Below are 20117 nucleotides of genomic sequence, written 5' to 3' on the forward strand. Positions count from 1 at the left end.
AGTTTACAGCCTTCCAGACTGAACACTGAGTTCAACAACTTCAGAGTGTGAACTCTCTCCTCCACCTTCACCCCTTTTCCATTTATTTCATTTCATTCTGTTCCTTCTTTTCATCTCACTCATCCATTTTGATCATCCTTCTTTCTCCCTTCCATTTTTCCACTGTCCATTCCCGCTCTCCTTCCTGCCCCACCCCCGCTTATCCCCAACCCCATTTTCTTCAGGCCAACTGCCTTAACCATCTGTCCCTCTATTCTGCCATTCTCACATTCTGATCTCTTAATGGACGCTTTTAGCATCTCTCTCAGCTTTATCCTCACTTACGTTCCTTTGTCCTTTTACAGTCTCTCTTCCCACACTCAGTATAAATCTTTTCTGATTTTCTGTGCCCTCAGCTCTGACGAAGAGTCTTCCAGAATCGAAACATGGGCTCAATCCTCTCTCCCTGGATGCTGTCAGACCTACTGAGGATTTTGCAGCATTTTCTACTTTTGTTGCCATTTCCAGTATATTTTAACTCATTCCAGCTAAGGAAGGTTAGGGGCCTACACCTCCTCAACCCATTGAATATTTGCTGCGGTTTCCATGGTTCAGCGAATAATCACCTATGTCCTGTCTTCAGACTGAGAGACGGAGGTACGTAGCAGTGAATGATAGACACTCACCAATATCTTGTGTAAGTATCCGATGATCAACAAGAATTATGTCAATCTCAATTAGTCACTTAAAGGTTATACATGGAAGGTGAAGCTTCACAGCTTTCCAAACTTCTTCCACGTTGGAACAGAAGTTGCTATTCACTAATGTTGTGTAGATGATCACGTTTTGCATACACCCACAGTTCTGGATAGTGCTTCACAGTGAGTGATTATAGCCAAACCCAGCTAGAGGAATCTGACGCATCCAGCTTGGCCACATTTTAACACTGAGCATATAAAATCAGAAAGGGTGTGAGATCAGGTGGAGGCCTGAATTTTGGGCACATGTGAATTGGGCGTGACCTCCTCTTTCACCCACAATATCATGCGCGCTGGATAGTTACAGGCCAGTCAGCATGGAATGTGGCCCCACACTTGAGAAGGGCAAAATCAGTCTGCATTTGTTTCCTGTTTTGTGCAGTGAGTTTAAATTAATTTAATCACGCTTCTGTTTATTTGTATATACCCCAAGTTAGTTGTGCTTCAACTTGGGATCTATCCAAAGACAAGGGAACAGGCTTTCTGAATGTCCAGAAACAAACTGCTCAAATGGGACAGTCCAATAAAGACAAAGGCATGAAAATGATTGGGTTGTCAGTCTTTCAGGGTTCATATTGCTCAGGCTGCAAGTCACAGCTGGACAGCCTGGTCTTTAGGGACGAAAGTTTTGTTTGCTTGGATATGATGGCATTAGAAAGGGTGCAGAAGAGATTCACCAGGATGTTGCCTGGGCTGGAGGGTTTCAGCTATGGAGAGAGGCTGATTATGTTGGGGCTGTTCTCCTTAGAGCAGAGAAGGCTGAGGAAAGGTCTGATTGAGCTGTGCAAAATTATGAAGAACATAGATAAGGTAGATAGGAAGAAACCTTTCCCCTTAGAAGAGGGGTCAATAAACAGGGGGGGGTTTAAGGTAAGGGACAGAAGATTTAGAGAGGTTTTGAGAAAAAACCTTTCACCCAGAGTTTGGTGGGAATCTGGAACTAATGCCTAAAGATGTGAGAGAGATGGGATCCCCTATAACATTGAAGAAGCATTTCAATGAGCACTTGAAACACCATAGCATACAAGGCCATAGACTACGTGCTGGCAAATGGGATTGGAATAAATGGATGATAACTGGCGCAAACACAAAAGGCCTCTTTCTGTGCTGTAACTCTCTATGACTCTATGACTATGACTCAAAACAACGTGAACAATTCTTGTCAGAGTGTCTAACACTGTATGTGGAGTCTTCCCCTGTGCAATATGTTTTATTCTAGATAGCCAGGTGGTGAAGGATAGAATTGAAGCCTAACTTTCACACACATAAGCTTTTCTTTATTTACAGAAACAGACATTACTAACGCGCGCCTCCAAACTTAACCACTACAGTTTCAATAAGTTCTACTTATTGGAACATCAGTGAATCTGCAGCTAATTCCAACCAACAGAATACAATTAACTCAATTAATGCACAATAAACAATAGGTGGCCTCATTTGAAGCTTTTCTTTTATATTTGCAATGGTTTCACTGGGTGTGAATTTTTTTTCACGTGCATAGATTCAGCTTGAAAAAAGCACAGAAGTTCTTGATTTGATTTGATTTATTATTGTCACATGTAGTAGTACACACTGAAAAGTATTGTTTCTTGCAAGCTATATAGGCAAAACATCCAGTCCATAGAGTACATAGGGGAGAAGGAAAGAAGAGATGCAGAAAATAGTGTTATAGTCACAGGTAGGATGTAGAGAAAGAACATATTAATATAAGGTAGGTCCATTCAAAAGTCTGCTTGCAGCAGGAATGTGATTTCAGTATCTTTTTTGTATCTTTTTCCCAACAGAAGAAGGTGGAAGAGAGAATGTCCAGGGTGCATAGGGTCCTTGATTATGCTGGCTGCTTTTTTAAGGGAGGGCGAAGTGTAGATGGAGTCCATGGATAGGAGGATGGTTTGCATGATGGACTGGGCTTCATTTACTTTGTAGTTTCTTGCAGTCTTGAATTTCGTTCACAACCCTTTGGAGTTTATTGCGGTTTTAAACTTCAAACCAATCTAGCAACTCAAGACTGGACATCCGTGAAGTGCTGTGGGCCATCAACAGCAGTGGACCTGTACTCCAGCACAATCTGCAATCTCATGGCCAACGTATCTCCCACCCAACCATTACCATCAAGCCAGGGGATCAACTCTGGCTCTATGGAGAGTGCAGGAGGGCCTGCCAGGAGCAACACCAGGCATATCTAAAAATGAGGTGTCAACCTGGTGAAGCTAACAAGCAGGACTACTTGCCTGCCAAACAGAGAAAACAGCAAGTGATAGACAGAACTAAACAATCCCATAGCCAATGGATCAGATCTAAGCTCTGCAGTCCCGCCACATTGTGTCGTGAATGGTGGTGGACAATTAAACAACTCACTGGAGGAGGAGGCTCCAAAATATCCCCATCCTCAAAGATGGAGGAGCTCAGCACATCAGTGCAAAAGATAAGGCTGAAGCATTCACACTAATCTTCAGCCAGAAGTGCGAGTGGATGATCAATCTCGACCTCCTCCAGTGGTCCCCAGCATCTCAGGTGCCAGTCTCCAGTCACTTCGATTCACTCCACGTGATATCAAGAAATGTTTGGAGGAACTGGATACTGCAAAGGCAATGGGCCCTATAACATTCCAGCAATAGTACTGAAGACATGCTCCAGAACTTGCCATTCCCCTAACAAAGCTCTTCCAGTACAGTTACAACACTGGCATCTACCCAACAATGTGAAAAGTTGTTCAGTTATGTCCTATACACAAAGAAGTAGGACCAATCCAACCCAGCCAATTACCACCCAATCAAGCTATACTCAATCATCAGGAAAGTGATGGAAGGGGTCATCAACGGTGCTGTCAAGCAGCACTTGCTCAACAATAACCTGCTTAGTGATGCCCAGTTTGGGTTTTGCCAGGGTCAGTCAGCTCCTGACCTCATGACAGCCTTGGTTCAATCGTGGACAAAAGAGCTGAGGTCCAGTGGTTTGGTGAGCATGACAGCCCTTGACATCAAGGCCACATTGGACTGAGTGTGGCATCAAGGAGCCCAAGCAAAACTGGAATCAATGGGTATCAGAGGGCAAACACTCCACTGGTTGGAGTCATATCTGGTACATAGGAAGATGGTTGTTGTTGTGGAGGGTCAGTTATCTCAGCTCCAGAACATTTCCTCAGGAGTCTCTCAGGGTAGTGTCCTAGGCCCAACAATCTTCAGCTGATCATCAATTACCTTCCCTCCATCATAAGGTCGGAAGTGGGGAGGTTTGCCAGTGACTGCACAATGTTCAGCGCCAGTCGCGACTCCCCAGATACTAAAGCAGTCCATGTTCAAATGTAACAAGATCTGGACAACATCCAGGCATCACCAATAAAAGACACTCTAACCACCACCCATTGACATTCAGTGGTGTAACCATCACAGAACCTCCCCCCCCCACCACTGTCAACACCCTTGGAGTTGCTATTGACCATAAACTCAACTGGACTCACCACATAAACACAATGGCTACAAGAGCAGGTCAGAGGCTAGGAATACTGCAATGAGTAACTCACCTCATGTCTCCCCAAAGCCTATCCACCATCTACAAGGCACAAGTCAGGAGTGTGATGGAATACTCCCCACTTGCCTGGATGGGTGCAGCTCCAATAACACTCAAGAACCTTGGCAACTTCCAGAACAAAGCAGCCTGCTTGATTGGCACCACATATGCAAATATCCACTCCCTTCACCACCGACACTCAGTAGGAGCAGTGTGTGCAGCAATTCACCAAAGATCCTTCCAAACCCATGACCACTTCCATCTAGAAGGACAAGGGCTGCAATTACATGGGAACATCACCACCTGCAAGTTCCCCTCCAAGCAAGTCATCATCCTGACTTGGAAATATATTGCCATTCCTTCATAGTCTCTGGGTCAAAAGCATGGAATTTCCTCCCTAACGGCATTGTGGGTCAACCCACAGAACATGGACTGCAGCAATTCAAGAAGGCAGCTCACCACTACTATCTCAAGGGCAACTAGGGATGGCTAATAAATACTGACTAGCCAGCAACACTCATATCCCATGAATGAATATAAAGGAACAGAGGAGGAGCCATACCAATCTATGATACAACCAAAAAGAATGCTTTCTACAGTGCATCTGTAAAAGTTGGTGAAAGTTGTAGCAGACATGCCAAATTTTCATAACTGTTATTACAATCACATGTCAATGATGAATTTTTAGGCTCTGGAACCACACCAAGACCCAGCTGAGATCCTCAACCTGAGCATACCTACAGAGTAATTAACACGTCTAACAGTAACTTCATTTCAGTGTTAGTGTAAGCCTACTTGTGACACTAACAAATAAATTTTAATATACAAAGTTCTGAATAACTACACTCCATGAAAACTCCATTTGTCTACATAAAACGAAATACTACTGGAAGGAAGGGGGTGAGAGGCAGTAGGGGAAAAGAGAGCACCCACGATAAGTTTGCTAATGTCCCCCAGTGTTTTCCTGAAGTCACTGGGAATTAAAGATTGATTCCCAGGATACTTCACACAATCAACTCTGTGAGAAAAATTATAAGGATACCATTAAAAATAATTGCATGTGTTTTCATTTAATTTCCTTTCGATATCTATCAACTTTTAAAACATATTGGAGGCAGAATGACTGAGAGTCAAGCATCATCCAATCAGAGTCTGCTTGCCTTCCAATTGGATGTTCAGAGGATGGACATGTCGGGCAGCCAATGGCAGCAATGTGAAGGCGGGGCAGATGGAGACCACGGACAGGAGTATGAAGAATCCGCGCTGTTCACTCAAACCCAGCACTGGGATCTGTGAGCACTGAGAGTGGAGCGGCTCTGAAGACAGTGTTCAGAGTGGGGAGAAGTGGGGCCCTATCCATTGTGAATGCTGATAACCTTGGGTCTACTCCATTATCAGGGGTGATCGAAAAAAAAACGTCGCGTTTGAAGTTCCAAAATATTTGCTGGTCCTTCAAATGAAGTATTTGACTCAGTTGCTGAATCGGAAGTGGAACAGTCAAGAGAAGGGTGAGCAGAGGAAACGCCGCACTGTCAGAGGTGCTGTCCTTCACGAACAATCAACCCGAGCTCTTTTCTGCCGTCTAAGGTGAGGTAAAAAAAGGCAGGTGAGTTTCTCCCTGGACATTACCCCTCCCCCCAAACCCCCCGCCACACACAAAACACTACTTAAAAAGAAAGAGAGTAATAGTAAAATGCGCCAATATAAAACCTACTTAAGATTCTGCTTCGGGATGAATCAGTGAAGATCCCAAGCTCATTCTCTTGTCCCCAAAAGGAATGGCTTTTAAAATAAAACAGATTTGGAAACACAAAAGTTGGCGGGGGGGGGGCGGGGCGTTCTGGAGGGAGCTCTTTAAGATTGCATTGTTACTGAAGAGATTGTCTCCTAAATTCAAATCAAAAGCCACAGGGCTTCATTGCTATCTGTGGGTGAGAGATATGGGTGGGTGGCTGAGAGCACCCGTGATAGGTTTGCCAATCTCCAACCAAGCTTGTCCTGAAGTCTCCAGGAACTAAAGATTGATTGCCCAGGATACTTCACATAATCAACCATCCGGACACCATTAAAAATAATTCCATGTGTGTGTTTTTGTTTTTTTACTTTTGGCTATCTATGGGATTTAGAAAAAGCTGTCCAGTCATGTTCGCAGATCACTAAAGTACATAAGTACATAAGAACATAAGAAATAGGAGCAGGAGTAGGCCATCTAGCCCTTTGAGCCTGCCCCGCCATTCAATAAGATCATGGCTGATCTGTTGTGGCTCAGTTCCACTTTCCCGCCCTCTCCCCATAACCCTTAATCCCCTCTCTTATCAAGAACCCATCAACCCGCTTCTTAAAAATATTTAGCGAGGCAGCCTCCACCACTTCAACGGGCAGAGAATTCCAGAGATTCACCACCCTTTGAGTGAAGAAGTTCCTCCTCAACTCCGTTCTAAACCGCCTCCCCTTTATCTTGAGGCTGTGCCCCCTAGTCCTACTGTCTTTTTTGAGCGGGAAGAGTCTCTCCACCTCTATCCTATCCATCCCATTCATCATCTTATACGTCTCAATGAGATCTCCCCTCATTCTTCTAAACTCTAACGAGTACAAGCCTAGTTTATTCAGCCTCTCCTCATAGCTCAATCCCCTCAACTCCGGTATCAGCCTAGTAAACCTCCTCTGCACTCCCTCCAGGGCCAAAACATCCTTGCGCAGGTGCGGCGCCCAAAACTGCACACAGTACTCCAGCTGCGGCCTCACCAATGCCCTATACAGCTGCAGCAAGACCTCCCTACTTTTATATTCAATCCCCCTCGCTATGAAGGCCAGCATCCCATTCGCCTTCCTGACCACCTGCTGCACCTGCAAGCTGGGTTTTTGCGACTCATGCACAAGGACCCCGAGGTCCCTCTGCACCGTCGCCTGCTGCAGTTTTTCGCCACGTAAGTAATAGTCCTTCCTACCATTCTTCCTACCAAAGTGGACCACCTCACACTTACCAACATTAAATTCCATTTGCCATTTCCTGGCCCATTCGCCCAGCCTATCTAGATCCTTCTGCAGACTCTCCACACCCTCCGCACAATTTGCCTTTCCCCCAATCTTGGTGTCATCAGCAAATTTCGACACCCTGCACTCGGTTCCCTCCTCCAGATCATCTATATAAATGGTAAATAGCTGAGGCCCCAGCACCGACCCCTGGGGCACCCCACTAGTCACCAACCGCCAATCCGAATAGCACCCATTGACCCCCACTCTCTGCCTCCTATTTGACAACCAATCCTCTATCCACGCTAACACCCTACCCCCAACTCCATGTCCCCTGACCTTCTGCAATAACCTCTTGTGAGGTACCTTGTCAAACGCCTTCTGAAAATCCAGAAAGACCACATCCACCGGCTCTCCTCTATCCACTGCCCTAGACACATCCTCATAGAACTCCAGTAAATTTGTCAGACACGACTTCCCTTTAATGAAACCGTGTTGCGTCCGCCCTATCAAGCAATTCCCTTCAAGATGCCTCGCAATTTCCTCCTTAATGACGGATTCTAACATTTTACCTACCACAGACGTTAAACTAACCGGCCTATAATTCCCCGCCTTTTGCCTGGCACCCTTCTTAAACAACGGCGTAACATTAGCCGTTTTCCAATCTTCCGGCACTTCCCCGGAATCCAGCGACGTCTGGAAAATAACCACCAAGGCATCCACTATAACCTCCGCCATTTCTTTCAGAACCCTCGGATGCATTCCATCCGGTCCTGGGGACTTGTCCACAATCAGCCCCCTCCAGTCTGTCGAGCACCACCTCTCTAGTAACAGTAATGTCATTAAGACCCTCCATTCCTACCACCTTTTCATCGCTAACACCCGGCAAATTATTCACGTCCTCCTCCGTGAAGACATAAAAGTTCTTACATCTTTATCTGCACCGCGGCTATGACTGTAACACCACATTGTGCACCATCTCCTTTCCTTCTCTGTGAATGGTATGTTTTGTCTGTAGAGTGGGCAAGAAACAATACATTTCACTGTATACTAAAATGTAACAATAATAAATCAAATCAAATATTAGGTTGATCTTTCTCTACACCCTATCTGTAACTATATTCTGCACCCTTTTCTTTCCTTCTCATAAAAATGTAGAAGATAGGAGGAGGTCATTTGGCCCTTCGAGCCTGCTCCACCATTCATTACAATTATGGCTGATCATCCAACTCGATACTCAAATTGTTTTCCCCCTCCCCCCCCCCCCCCCCCATAACCTTTGATCCCATTCACCCCAAGTGCTATATCCAGCCGCCTCTTGAATGCATTCAGTGTTTTGGCATCAACTACTTCCTGAGTTAATGAATTCCACAGGCTCACCACTCTGGGTGAAGAAATGTCTCCTCACCTCTGTCCTAAATGGTCTACCCTGGTTCTGCACTCCCTTCATACTGAAAAAAATCAAGATCAAGCAAGCTTTTGCCCTTCTGCTCCAGGGTCCTCCCTGAGCTCACCTTAGGACTCCCCCACCATGGGGACTATCCTCCCTGCATCTACCCTGTCTAGTCCTGTTCTCCCCTATGAATGGTCTGTACAGTGCACAAGAAACAATACTTTTCACTGTATACTAAGATATGATTAAATCAAAGGGACAGGTGAAGCTAGGCGCTATATCAGTGCAAGTTGTCCCGCTCTCTGAAGTGTTGGGCGGAGTTTACTAGGGCAGGTTGGAATGTGGAAGGTTGCTACATCCGGTTGCTAAGCGACGGAGGGAATTGACACACGGATGGAACGGTCCCGGAAATGCAGCGCGAGTGAGGCTGGTCAGGGGCTTGTATCTGTTCCGCTGGAGTAGCAGGCTGTCTGCTTAACGTTAGCCTTGGCTTTATTTATTTATTTTTTTGCATCGGTAAATGTTGTTTTAATTCTGATTTGTGTAGCTTTTTTTTTGCTACTGCACGTACTTTAATCACCTTCATTTCTGTTGCACACTATGAATAGGACTCCGCTGAAACGGTCGAATATTCTCAAAATGGCGTTGTCCAACTTGGAGCAAGGCAGCCCCGAATCTTTCATATCGAAGGCGGTGCGCATCGCTTGCGTGGTGACTATGTACTGGTTCATATCGATCGCCATGGTCTTCCTAAACAAGTACTTGTTGGACAGCCCGGACCTGAGGCTGGACGCGCCCCTCTTTGTCACTTTCTTCCAGTGTGTGGTGACAGTGTTGCTCTGCTGGCTGCTCAATCTGTTCAGCGTCCTGTGTCCCTCAGTGGTGGAGTTCCCCTCGATTCGGTTCGACCCCAAGATCTCCCGGGAGGTCCTCCCTTTGTCCCTGGTCTTTATCGGGATGATTACTTTCAACAACTTGTGTCTCAAGCATGTGGGAGTGGCGTTCTATAACATTGGCCGCTCCCTGACCACTGTCTTCAACGTCCTGCTGTCCTATTTCATTCTCAAACAGACCACATCATTGCGAGCCATAATGTGTTGTGGCGTCATTATAGGTAAATGAAGAATCATTTTTACCTTCAGCATTGTGCTATCTCATGGTTGTTTACATGATTCCCCTAGAAATACTCGTGCAGAGCACAGTCACTGCTGCATGTTTTTATTATTGATGCCTGCCAGGTAAAGGTGCATTTATTTAATGCACTTATATTCCTGAGATTTATTAAATGAATCAAACATTGACACCATGTCAAAGAAGACAATGAGGTGACCACAGGCCTGGTAGCTGCAGAGTCTTAAAGGAATTTGAAAGAAGTCCGCAAAGTTTAGTGGGGGGAATCCCAGTGCTGAGGACTTAGGCAGCTGAAGGTATGGCAGAGGAATTGGGGGATGAAAAAGGGAGATTTATTTGACCATTTGTAGAGCTAGGAATGGATGTAAAAATACAAGTGAAAATTTTATCCATAGAATCCCTACAGTGCAGAAGGAGGCCATTTGGCCCATTGAGTCTGCATCAACTCTCTGAAACATACCCAGGCGCACCCCCCCCCCCCCCCCCCCCTGCTTTATCTCCATGCATTCACCTTAACTTACACATCTTTTGACACAAAAGGGCAGATTGTCATGGCCAATCCACCTAACCTGCACACCTTTGGTCTGTGGGAGGAAACAGGAGCACCTGGAGGAAACCCATGCAGACTCCACAGAGTCACCTAAGGCCGGAATTGAACCCAGATCCCTGGTGCTATGAGGCAGCGGTGCTAATCACCATGATCCCAAGATGTCAGTGAGCTGAGTTTGAGCTCTGGTTTATGGAGTATGTAAAGTGAGGGACTGGCTGGAGAGCCATGGAATAATGGAGGTATTAAACATTGGGAAAACCAAAGTCTTTGGTTCCACCATGAATTCCATTCCCGACTCCATCCCTCTACTTATTCACAAAGTTTATTTGTTAATGTCACAAGTAGGCTTACATTAGCACTGTAGTGATGTTATTGTGAACGTTCCTTAGACACCACACTCCAGCGCTTGAGGGAGAACTTAGCAAGACCAATGCACTTAACCAGCATGTCTTCTGGATTATGGGAGGAAACGGAACACCCGGAGGAAACCTCGTGGATACGGGAAAGCATGTAGATTCCGCACAGACAGTGACCCAAGCTGGGAATCAAACCCAGGTCCCTGGCGCTATGAGAGAGCAGTGCTAACCACTGTGCCACCATGGCATCTAAGGCTGAACCAGACTGTTCATATCCATGGTATCCTATCTGATCCAGAGTTGATCTTTGATCTCCTCGTGTCCTTTCGCATATCAAGGCAGTCTGTTTCCACCTCTAACGTTGGCTGTCTCTTCAATGCCTTAACTGCTATGAGAGTTCTTGTTTGTGATTTTGATACTTCCACTATTCCGAGTTAAGGTTGGAACCGGGTGAGGGCAGTCCAAAGTAGTATTATTAAGAGAAACTGGAACATTTGCATTGAATGACTTCTGGTTGATTCTGAAATTTTAAGGTGCATGATTTGAGAGTTTTAACAAATATGGTGAATGTACTATTTACAAATGTCAGTTGTTTTTTCCACACTAAAAGTGTTGATTCCCTCTGAAGTAAAACTGCAAAAGAGCATAAGAAATGGGAGCAGGAGTAGAACACGTGACCACTTGTACCTGTTCCACTATTCAATTAGATCATGGTCAATCTAAATCAACTTCACTTTCCCACCCTATCCTCAAATTACCTGATCTCTTTGAATCTTGGGTGTGAATATACTCTTAAACTAAGTATCCGCCGCCGCCTCTGGGATCTAGAATTCTAAAGATTCACAGCTGCTGATTGAAGAAATGTCACTTCATTTCCATCCAAAATGGGCAAACCCTTGACCTGAGGCCTGGCGAGGAGTCAATTGAAACATTCCCACTCTATGATTTTTTGGTAGGCAAGGAATTAAGATGGCCTGTTGGAACTGAGCAGTCGTGATCCAATTGAATCATGGTGCAATATGAATGGCCTTGTCCTGTCCAATAAACATTCTTTGTAGGGTTAGCAGTGCTGTCTCACAGCGCCAGGGACCCGGGTTCAATTCCGGCCTCAGGTCACTCTGTGTGGAGTCTGCACATTCTCCCCATGTCTGTGTGGGTTTCCTCCGGGTGCTCTGGTTTCCTCCCACAGTCCAAAGATGTGCGGGTTAGGTTGATTGGCCATGGTAAATTGACCCTAGTGTCAAAGAGATTAGCAAGGGAAATATGTGGGGTTACAGGAATAGTACCTCGATGGGATTGTGGTCGGTGCAGACTCGATGGACTGAATGGCCTCCCTGTGGGATTCTATGACCTGGCATTCCTCCAAGCTGCCTTGGGGGTCCTGCTTTATTTTGCTAAAGGGTGAATTAAATTTGACAATTCAGGAGATCTTCTCGGATAGTCCCAGGCATGCAGATGACCTGTCCAGCCTTGGGAAGCTGGGTTTGAATGATTAGTGTCTCAGTGTTGGGCATGTTGGCTGGGGAGAGGGCATTGCTGTTATAATGGTAGATATAAGAGCTGCTACAGACACAATGCTGAGTTGAAAACACGTGCCTGATAACTGAAGAACAAAGCCTGACCCAGATTTTGAAAATTAAATTTAACGATGTTTGAGATGATTCATTCTGTGTGGCGGGTTGAGAAAACTGTGCGTGAAATACTGCAACATTAAAACAAGCAGAAGAGCTGAGGATTGTGATTTCAGGCACACCTCTCCTTGAATGTGGTAGGACAAGTTAATCAATCTATACAAATGTGTGTTCTGAGTTTCATGAGTCATAGCATCGTAGAAGGAAAATGATAGGCCCATTGTACTGACTCTTTGAAAGTCCAGTCCAATTGGTGATCCCATGTTCCTTCTCTTTCCTCATAGCCCTGTGGATGTTTCCACTTCGAGAATATTTCCAGTTACCTTTTCATGATATTATTGAATCTGCTTGTGTGATCTTTCAGGCAATGCATTTCAGTTTATCAAAACTCGTGTGACTTTTTTTTCCATCATATTGCCTCTGGTTCTTTAGCCCATTACCTTCAATCTGTATCCTCTGGTTATCAACTTTTCTGCGTTTCTCCTGATTTACATAAGAACATAAGAAATAGGAGCAGGAGTAGGCCATCTAGCCCTTCGAGCCTGCCCCGCCATTCAATAAGATCATGGCTGATCTGTTGTGGCTCAGTTCCACTTTCCCGCCCTCTCCCCATAACCCTTAATCCCCTCTCTTATCAAGAACCCATCAACCCGCTTCTTAAAAATATTCAGCGAGGCAGCCTCCACCACTTCAACGGGCAGAGAATTCCAGAGATTCACCACCCTTTGAGTGAAGAAGTTCCTCCTCAACTCCGTTCTAAACCGCCTCCCCTTTATCTTGAGGCTGTGCCCTATCATAACTTTGAATACCTCTATCAAATCTCCCCTTGAATTTCTCTGCCAGGGACCTGGGTTTAATTCCTGCCTTGGATGACTGTGTGGAGTTTGCATGTTCTCCCCATTTCTGTATGGATTTCCTCTGGGTGCTCCAGCATCCTCCCACACTCCAAAGATGTGCAAGTTAGATTGCCATGGTAATTTGCCCCTTGGTGTTCCAAGATGTGTAGGTTAGGCCATGGTAAATGTGCAGGGTTGTGGGTATAGGGCAGAGAGGAGGCCTTCTGTGGGATGGTCTTTCAGAGTTGGTGCAGACTTGATGGGCTGATTGGCCTCTTACTGTACTGTAGGGATTCTATCACCAAAGTCTTGCATTCTGATACATATCTTCCTCACTCTTTCTTACTTAAGCCATGACATTCTCCTTAAATCACAATGCCCAAAATAACACAAAATACCTTGGGCCTGAATATTATTTTATAATGTTTAACCTAACTCCCTTCCTTTTGTATTCTACGGCTTTATTTATAAAGCCGAGGATATATATGCATGGCATTTTAAGATTCATCTCAACTTGTCCTGCCAACTTCAAATATCTGTGTGCACATAATCCCAAGGGCCCTTGTTCCTGCACCTACGTTGTACAGTGTAGTTGCATTACCTCTCCTCATTCCCCTTACTGAAATTAATTACTTCACATCTCTGTGCCTTGATATACCTATCATATGTCTGTCCATCTTCTGATACTGTCCTCCTCATTGTCTACTACATTTCCCATGTGAGTGTCCTTTGTAGACTTTGAAAATAAGCCCTGATAATTAATGTCTCAAAAAGCGCCATGGTCCCAATGCTGATTCCCTGGGGAACACCACAGTGTATTTCCCTCTCTCCAGTCTGAAACTGTTCACCTCTTCTCTCTGCTCTCTGTCCAAAAGCTAATTTTGTATCTGTGTAGCCATTTCCCCTTTCATCTCATTTTGCTAACAAGCCTGTTACTTGTGTGTGACAAATACCTTCTGAAAATCCGTGCGCACAACAGTAACCAAACTATCCTCTCATTACACTCAGCTCCTCCCTTCATAGAACTTAGTAGAAGTTCTTAGTAGAAAGCCTTAACCTTATTGCCAGTTAATTTTATCCCAGATTAATGTCACAGGGCTTCCCCACCATTGACTTAGGCAGTTGTTGTGTTAAAGTCTCTTTATCTTTGGAAGGAAGTGTAGCATTTGCAGTCCTTCAGACTCTGACACTATTCCACATTGAAAGACTGTTGCCAGTGCCTCTGCAATTGCCACCCTTACTTCCCTCAGCAGCCCAGGGTGCATCCCATCTGTCTCAGGCGACTAGGTCGCCTTCTCTTTTTCTTTATTTTTTTCTCTATTTGATCACACTACTGCCTTCTTTACTGTGACTTCTTTAAAGAATTCATTCATGTGAGCGTCACCAGCATTGTTCATCTTAATTGTCTTTGATAAGGTGATGGAGAGCCCTCTTCCTGAACCACTGGAGTCCTTGTGCTGTTAGCAGGGGACGTCCAGGATATTCAGCCAGCAACAACGAAGGAACAGCATTACAGTTCCAAGTCAGAACGGTGTGAGACGTGGAAGGGAATTTGCAGGGGATGGTGTTCCCGTGCTGCTTTTGTCCTTGTTCTTCCAGATGGTAGAAGCTGTAGGTTTGGAAGGCAAGGACATGCTGGCAAGTTGCTGCAGTACGTTTTGTACATGGCACAACAGTGCACAAGTGGTGAATGTTTAGGTTGGTGAAATGGATATCTATCAAGCCAGTTGGTTCAACTCGGATGTCGTTGAGTTTCATGAGTGTTGTTGGAGCTAAACTTATCCAGGCAGGCAGAGAGAATTTCCTCACATTGACTCATGTCAATTAGATGGTTGTTGACAGGCTTTGGGGAGTTAGCAAATGAATTATTCACCACAGAATTCCTAATTCAGGTGGTGTTGGAGGATTGAATTTGTTCAAAAGATGGTGTAAAGATGATAAATCCAGCAATTACAAGCCAATCAGTTTTTTTTTTCTTGGTGACTTCTAGAGATGGTAATTCAGAACAAAATTGAGGCAAATGCAGGTTAATTAAGGAAAGCCAGCATGGATCTGTTAAGGCAAAATGTATTTTACTAACTTGTGTGTTTTTTGATGAGGGCTGTGCTGCTGATGTGGTGTACATGGACTTCCCGAGTGCCGCACAATAGACTTGTGAATAAAGTTAGAGCAGTGGCTGAGTGACAGGGAACAGAAAGTAGTGGTTCACGGTGGTTTTTCAGGCTGGAGTTTTCCAGGAGTCAGTGTTGAGACCCCTGCTCTTCCTGCTATAAATGGTCTTGCTGTACAAGGCACAATTTCAAAATTTATGGATGATACAAAACTGGGAAGTATTGTGAACTGTGAGGAAGCGAGTGCAGGACGTAGGTTGTTGGAATGCATGATGAATGGCAGATTGAATTTAAATGCAGAGAAGTGATATATTTTGAGAAAAGGAATACAGAAGGACAATGTATATTGAAGAGTCCATTCTGAAGCGGGAGTGGGAGAAAAGGGACTTTGGTGTAACATAAGAACATGAGAAATAGGAGCAGGAGTAGGCCATCTAGCCCTTCGAGCCTGCCCCGCCATTCAATAAGATCATGGCTGATCTGTCGTGGCTCAGTTCCACTTTCCTGCCCTCTCCCCATAACCCTTAATCCCCTCTCTTATCAAAAACCCATCAACCCGAGTCTTAAAAATATTTAGCGAGGCAGGCTCCACCACTTCAACGGGCAGAGAATTCCAGAGATTCACCACCCTTTGAGTGAAGAAGTTCCTCCTCCGTTCTAAACCGCCCCCCCTTTATCTTGAGGCTGTGCCCCCTAGTCCTACTGTCTTTTTTTGAGCGGGAAGAGTCTCTCCACCTCTATCCTATCCATCCCATTCATCATCTTATACGTCTCAATGAGATCTCCCCTCATTCTTCTGAACTCTAACGAGTACAAGCCTAGTTTATTCAGCCTCTCCTCATAGCTCAACCCCCTCAACTCCGGTATCAGCCTAGTAAACCTCCTCTGCACTCCAAGGCCAAAATATCTTTGCGCAGGTGCGGCGCCCAAAACTGCATACAGTACTCCAGCTGCGGCCTCACCAATGCCCTATACAGCTGCAGCAAGACCTCCCTACTTTTATATTCAATCCCCCTCACTATGAAGGCCAGCATCCCATTTGCCTTCCTGACCACCTGCTGCACCTGCAAGCTGGGTTTTTGCGACTCATGCACAAGGACCCCGAGGTCCCTCTGCACCGTCGCCTGCTGCAGTTTTTCGCCACGTAAGTAATAGTCCTTCCTACCATTCTTCCTACCAAAGTGGACCACCTCACACTTGCCAACATTAAATTCCATTTGCCATTTCCTGGCCTATTCGCCCAGCCTATCTAGATCCTTCTGCAGACTCTCCACACCCTCTGCACAATTTATGCATAAATCATTTAAGGTGGCAGAAAAGGTTGGGAGCACAATTAATGAAGCTTATAGAACCTTAGGCTCTATCAATAGGGGCATAGAGCAGAAAGGCAAGGAGGTCATGCTATACCTGTATAAACTACTGGGTCAGCCTTAGCTGGAATATTGCATCCAGTCCTGAGCTCCACACTTTAGGGAGGATGTGAAGGTGTTAGAGTGGGTGCAGAAAGGAGTAACGAGAATGGTTCCAGGCAGGATGGGAAATTCTCACCTGAAGTCAACAGGCCTTTTGCTGCTCTATCAAATTTTCCATCTCATCCTGGACAATCCCCAGCAGCGGGCGGAACCAGAATGTTTGGACCTCGGTTATATGAGGAGTTAAAAGCTAAAGTTTTATTTATTAGTCACAAGTAGGCTTACACTAACACTGCAATGAAGTTACTGTGAAAATCCCCTCATTGCCACACTCCAGCACCTGTTCGGGTACACGGAAGGGGAACTTAACACGGTCAATTCACCTAACCAGCACGTCTTTCGGACTGTGGGAGGTAGCTGGAGCACCCAGAGGAAACCCATGCAGATACGGGGAGAGTGTGCAGATTCCACGCAGACAGTAACCCAAGCTGGGAATCGATCCCGGATCCCTGGCAATGTGAGGCAGCAGTGCTAACCTGCTGTGCCATCACCGCCCCATTGACTGTAGAAGTTGGGACTTTCTTTGGAGAAGAGAAGATTGAGAGGAGATATTTAAAATCACAAAGGGTCTGGACAGACTGGATGAGTAGAAGCAGGTTGAATTGAGGCATTCGAGAGGATTGATGATCTGAAAATGGAAGTGTGCGCAGGGTTAATGGGACAAGGCAGGGGAATGGCATGTTGCGGGGAAATGACCTCCTTCTGTGCTGAACTATTATGTGGTAGCCTCCAGGATATTAAGGCTGCAGTTTCAGCAGCAGTGTTACTGAACACCACGGGGAGATGGCTAGAATCTTCTTGTTGGAGATAGTTATTGTCTGACACAAATTCCACGTAGCATTTATTACCCAAGCCCGAATGTTGTCCCATGTTTTGCTGCATTTGGCAACAAACTGCTTCAGAATCTGAGGAGTTTTGAATGGTAATGAACAGCCTGCAATCGTTGACCATCCCCACTTCTGACCTAATGATGGAGGGAAGATCATTGTGAAGCAGGTGAAGGTGAATGGGCCGAGAACACTACCCTGGGGAACATGTGCGGTGAAATCCTGGGGCTGATATCATTGGTGTCCACAACCACAGTCGTCTTTCTTTGTGCTAAACAAAGCTCCAACCGCTGATTCTCATTGACATTAATTTTGCACTAATTCCCTGATGTCACACTCAGTCAAGTGTCAAACTGGTGTCACGGCCAGCTGCATCTGTGGTCGATGCAGACTCAGTTGGCTGAATGGCCTCCTTCCACACTGAAGGGAATCTATGACTTTGCCAGAAATCAGAGTTATTAATCCTAGTCTGGAGAAACTGAGGCTGTTTCACCAGAAGAATGAAAGCTAAGAGAAGGCCTGACCAAAATACTCAAAATTGAGGATTTCTATTGGGTTCAGTTAAGAAAGTGATTTAGCACTTGGTGGGTGAGTTAGCACTGAATTTGGGTGAGCAATCCAAAGAATTTCCTGGAACTTTTGGCAACGTAAGGGATACACAAGCATTCTCAAAAGAAACATCAACCTTGTTCCTATCACCTCTCCATAAGGAAACGCACATTGTCAGACTGGTTGACAGCGATTTGGAATCCCAAGACCAGTTTGAAGGATGGTAACTTGCTGTAGATTCCATTATTTGTTAACTACATCATAACCAAAATACTTAGCAGTTTAATATTGAAGATGTAGATTTTTTTTTCTGCTTCTTTATAGTTTCTACCATTTCTTTCCCACAGGTGGTTTTTGCCTGGGAATAAATCAGGAAGGTGCAACAGGAAGTCTGTCCTGGATTGGAGTATTGTTTGGGGTGACTGCCAGTTTGTGTGTGTCCCTGAATGCCATATACACAAAGAAAGTTCTGCCTGCTGTTGATGGCAGCATCTGGAGGTTAACCTACTACAACAATGTCAACGCCTGTATACTCTTTATTCCGCTAATTGTAATTGCTGGGGAATTGAGAACATTGTATAACTTTGACAAGATGAATAGCACTAGCTTTTGGGGTATGATGACCTTGGGTGGCGTGTTTGGTTTTGCAATTGGATACGTCACAGGGCTGCAGATTAAATTCACCAGCCCCTTGACCCACAACGTCTCTGGTACTGCCAAAGCGTGTGCACAAACTATCTTGGCAGTGTTTTACTTTGAAGAAGTAAAGACCTTTCTCTGGTGGACAAGTAATGTACTGGTGCTCCTTGGCTCCTTTGCATACACCTGGGTGAAGGGACTAGAGATGAAGAAAGTGCAAGACGAGACAGTAAACAAGAATCGTGAGAGGAATGAGGCCAAAGTCTAAAATGTGGCGATTCGGTCAGACTTAATCAGTGGTGGAAGCTTGACTGTCTGCCATGGTGGAGGGCGCCTGGGTGATTAGAGAATGGAAAGTGGCCAACAATCGAGATTTCACTACAACTCGCCCCTTTTTTAATAGCACTCCCTCCTCACTGATACAGTGGACTGAATGGATGATTGGCATTAGCTGATCTGCCCGCCTCCAAGTTCTCCAGACTGCCCACGCACTCGACAAGCCCTTGCTGCCAACGACGAGATGTGCATCATGTGATCCATCACTGCAATATCTTCAGCAGCCATCAAAGTGCCAACATTAATAAGATATTGGAAGAAAATTTAAGCTGGTCTATTTCAGAGCATCTTCCATGCTGCTAAATGGCCAAAAGGCAGATTCTTGCCTTCCAGCAACAGGTTTTGCTGGGAAATGCACTAACATGCCACTTCTGATCTCCAAATGTATAAGTATCTCTTGAAATCCTTGTGGTTAAATGAAACAGTACTGTACACTAATTAGAAAATCTCCAGGGAATACTTTTTTTCACAAAGTATTGTTCATTGACTATAACTTGGAGATTAGTTTAGAGGACTCGTTTTGTTTAGAATTCTCAGAAATTCATGGCTTCTTGTACAGTGACACTCCCAAAGAATCTCTTGAAAACTTAAACTGCTTTAGTCCCATTCTGTAACTGAGTATACTTGGAATCAGTATTTCATGTGGAAACTCTTTTTCGTTCTCCTACATCTACTCCTCTAACCTTCTCTTAAACGCGTCAATGTTATTTGCCTCAGTCACGCCCTGTTTTACTGAGTTCCGTGTTTACTCACTATTCTGTTGGTAAATAAGTTTCCTATTTGATTTTTCTTGGTGACTATTTTATAATAATGATCTCTAGTTTTGCTCTCCCCACCCACCCCCCCCCCACCCCCACCCCAACCCCAACCCCAACCCCAACCCCAAAGTGGGAACACTATAGTGTTCTGTGTAACATTAGGAGTTCTGTGTTGAAGACGGTGACAGTGTTTAAATAGCAATTCGAACAGGTGCAGGGTAATCAAAAGGAAGTTTTTTTTTACAATCTGTTTGAGGGCATTCATGTTTCTTTTATTAAATGCTGTCAAGGAGCTCCTTAATTCCTTC

General features: G+C 45.0%; 1 protein-coding gene across 2 annotated transcripts; it reads left to right on the forward strand.

Annotated features, from left to right (window-relative positions):
• Positions 1 to 5536: 5536 nt before the first annotated feature.
• slc35c1 (solute carrier family 35 member C1) lies at positions 5537 to 19874 on the forward strand. 2 transcript variants are annotated; one of them, XM_080189960.1, is made up of 3 exons: positions 5537 to 5834; positions 9222 to 9727; positions 18424 to 19874. In XM_080189960.1, exons 1-3 carry the CDS (start codon positions 5704 to 5706, stop codon positions 18981 to 18983), a joined length of 1197 nt encoding a protein of 398 aa, XP_080046086.1. In that variant the 5' UTR covers positions 5537 to 5703; the 3' UTR covers positions 18984 to 19874. The 2 variants fall into 2 exon arrangements, with proteins under 2 accessions (XP_080046086.1, XP_080046087.1); XM_080189961.1 differs by lacking the exon at positions 5537 to 5834 and adding an exon at positions 9025 to 9129.
• The last annotated feature ends 243 nt before the right edge of the window (positions 19875 to 20117 follow it).

Source organism: Carcharhinus amblyrhynchos, chromosome 6, assembly GCF_965287045.1.
Source record: "Carcharhinus amblyrhynchos chromosome 6, sCarAmb.v2.hapA, whole genome shotgun sequence".
Lineage (NCBI taxonomy): Eukaryota > Metazoa > Chordata > Chondrichthyes > Carcharhiniformes > Carcharhinidae > Carcharhinus > Carcharhinus amblyrhynchos.

Coding starts and splice junctions, on each gene's coding strand:
- slc35c1 (XM_080189960.1), top strand. CDS start 5,704: ATGAAGTATTTGACTCAGTTGCTGAATCGGAAGTGGAACAGTCAAGAG. Junction 5,835..9,221: donor GCTCTTTTCTGCCGTCTAAG/GTGAGGTAAAAA, acceptor CACTATGAATAG/GACTCCGCTGAAACGGTCGA. Junction 9,728..18,423: donor GTGTTGTGGCGTCATTATAG/GTAAATGAAGAA, acceptor TCTTTCCCACAG/GTGGTTTTTGCCTGGGAATA.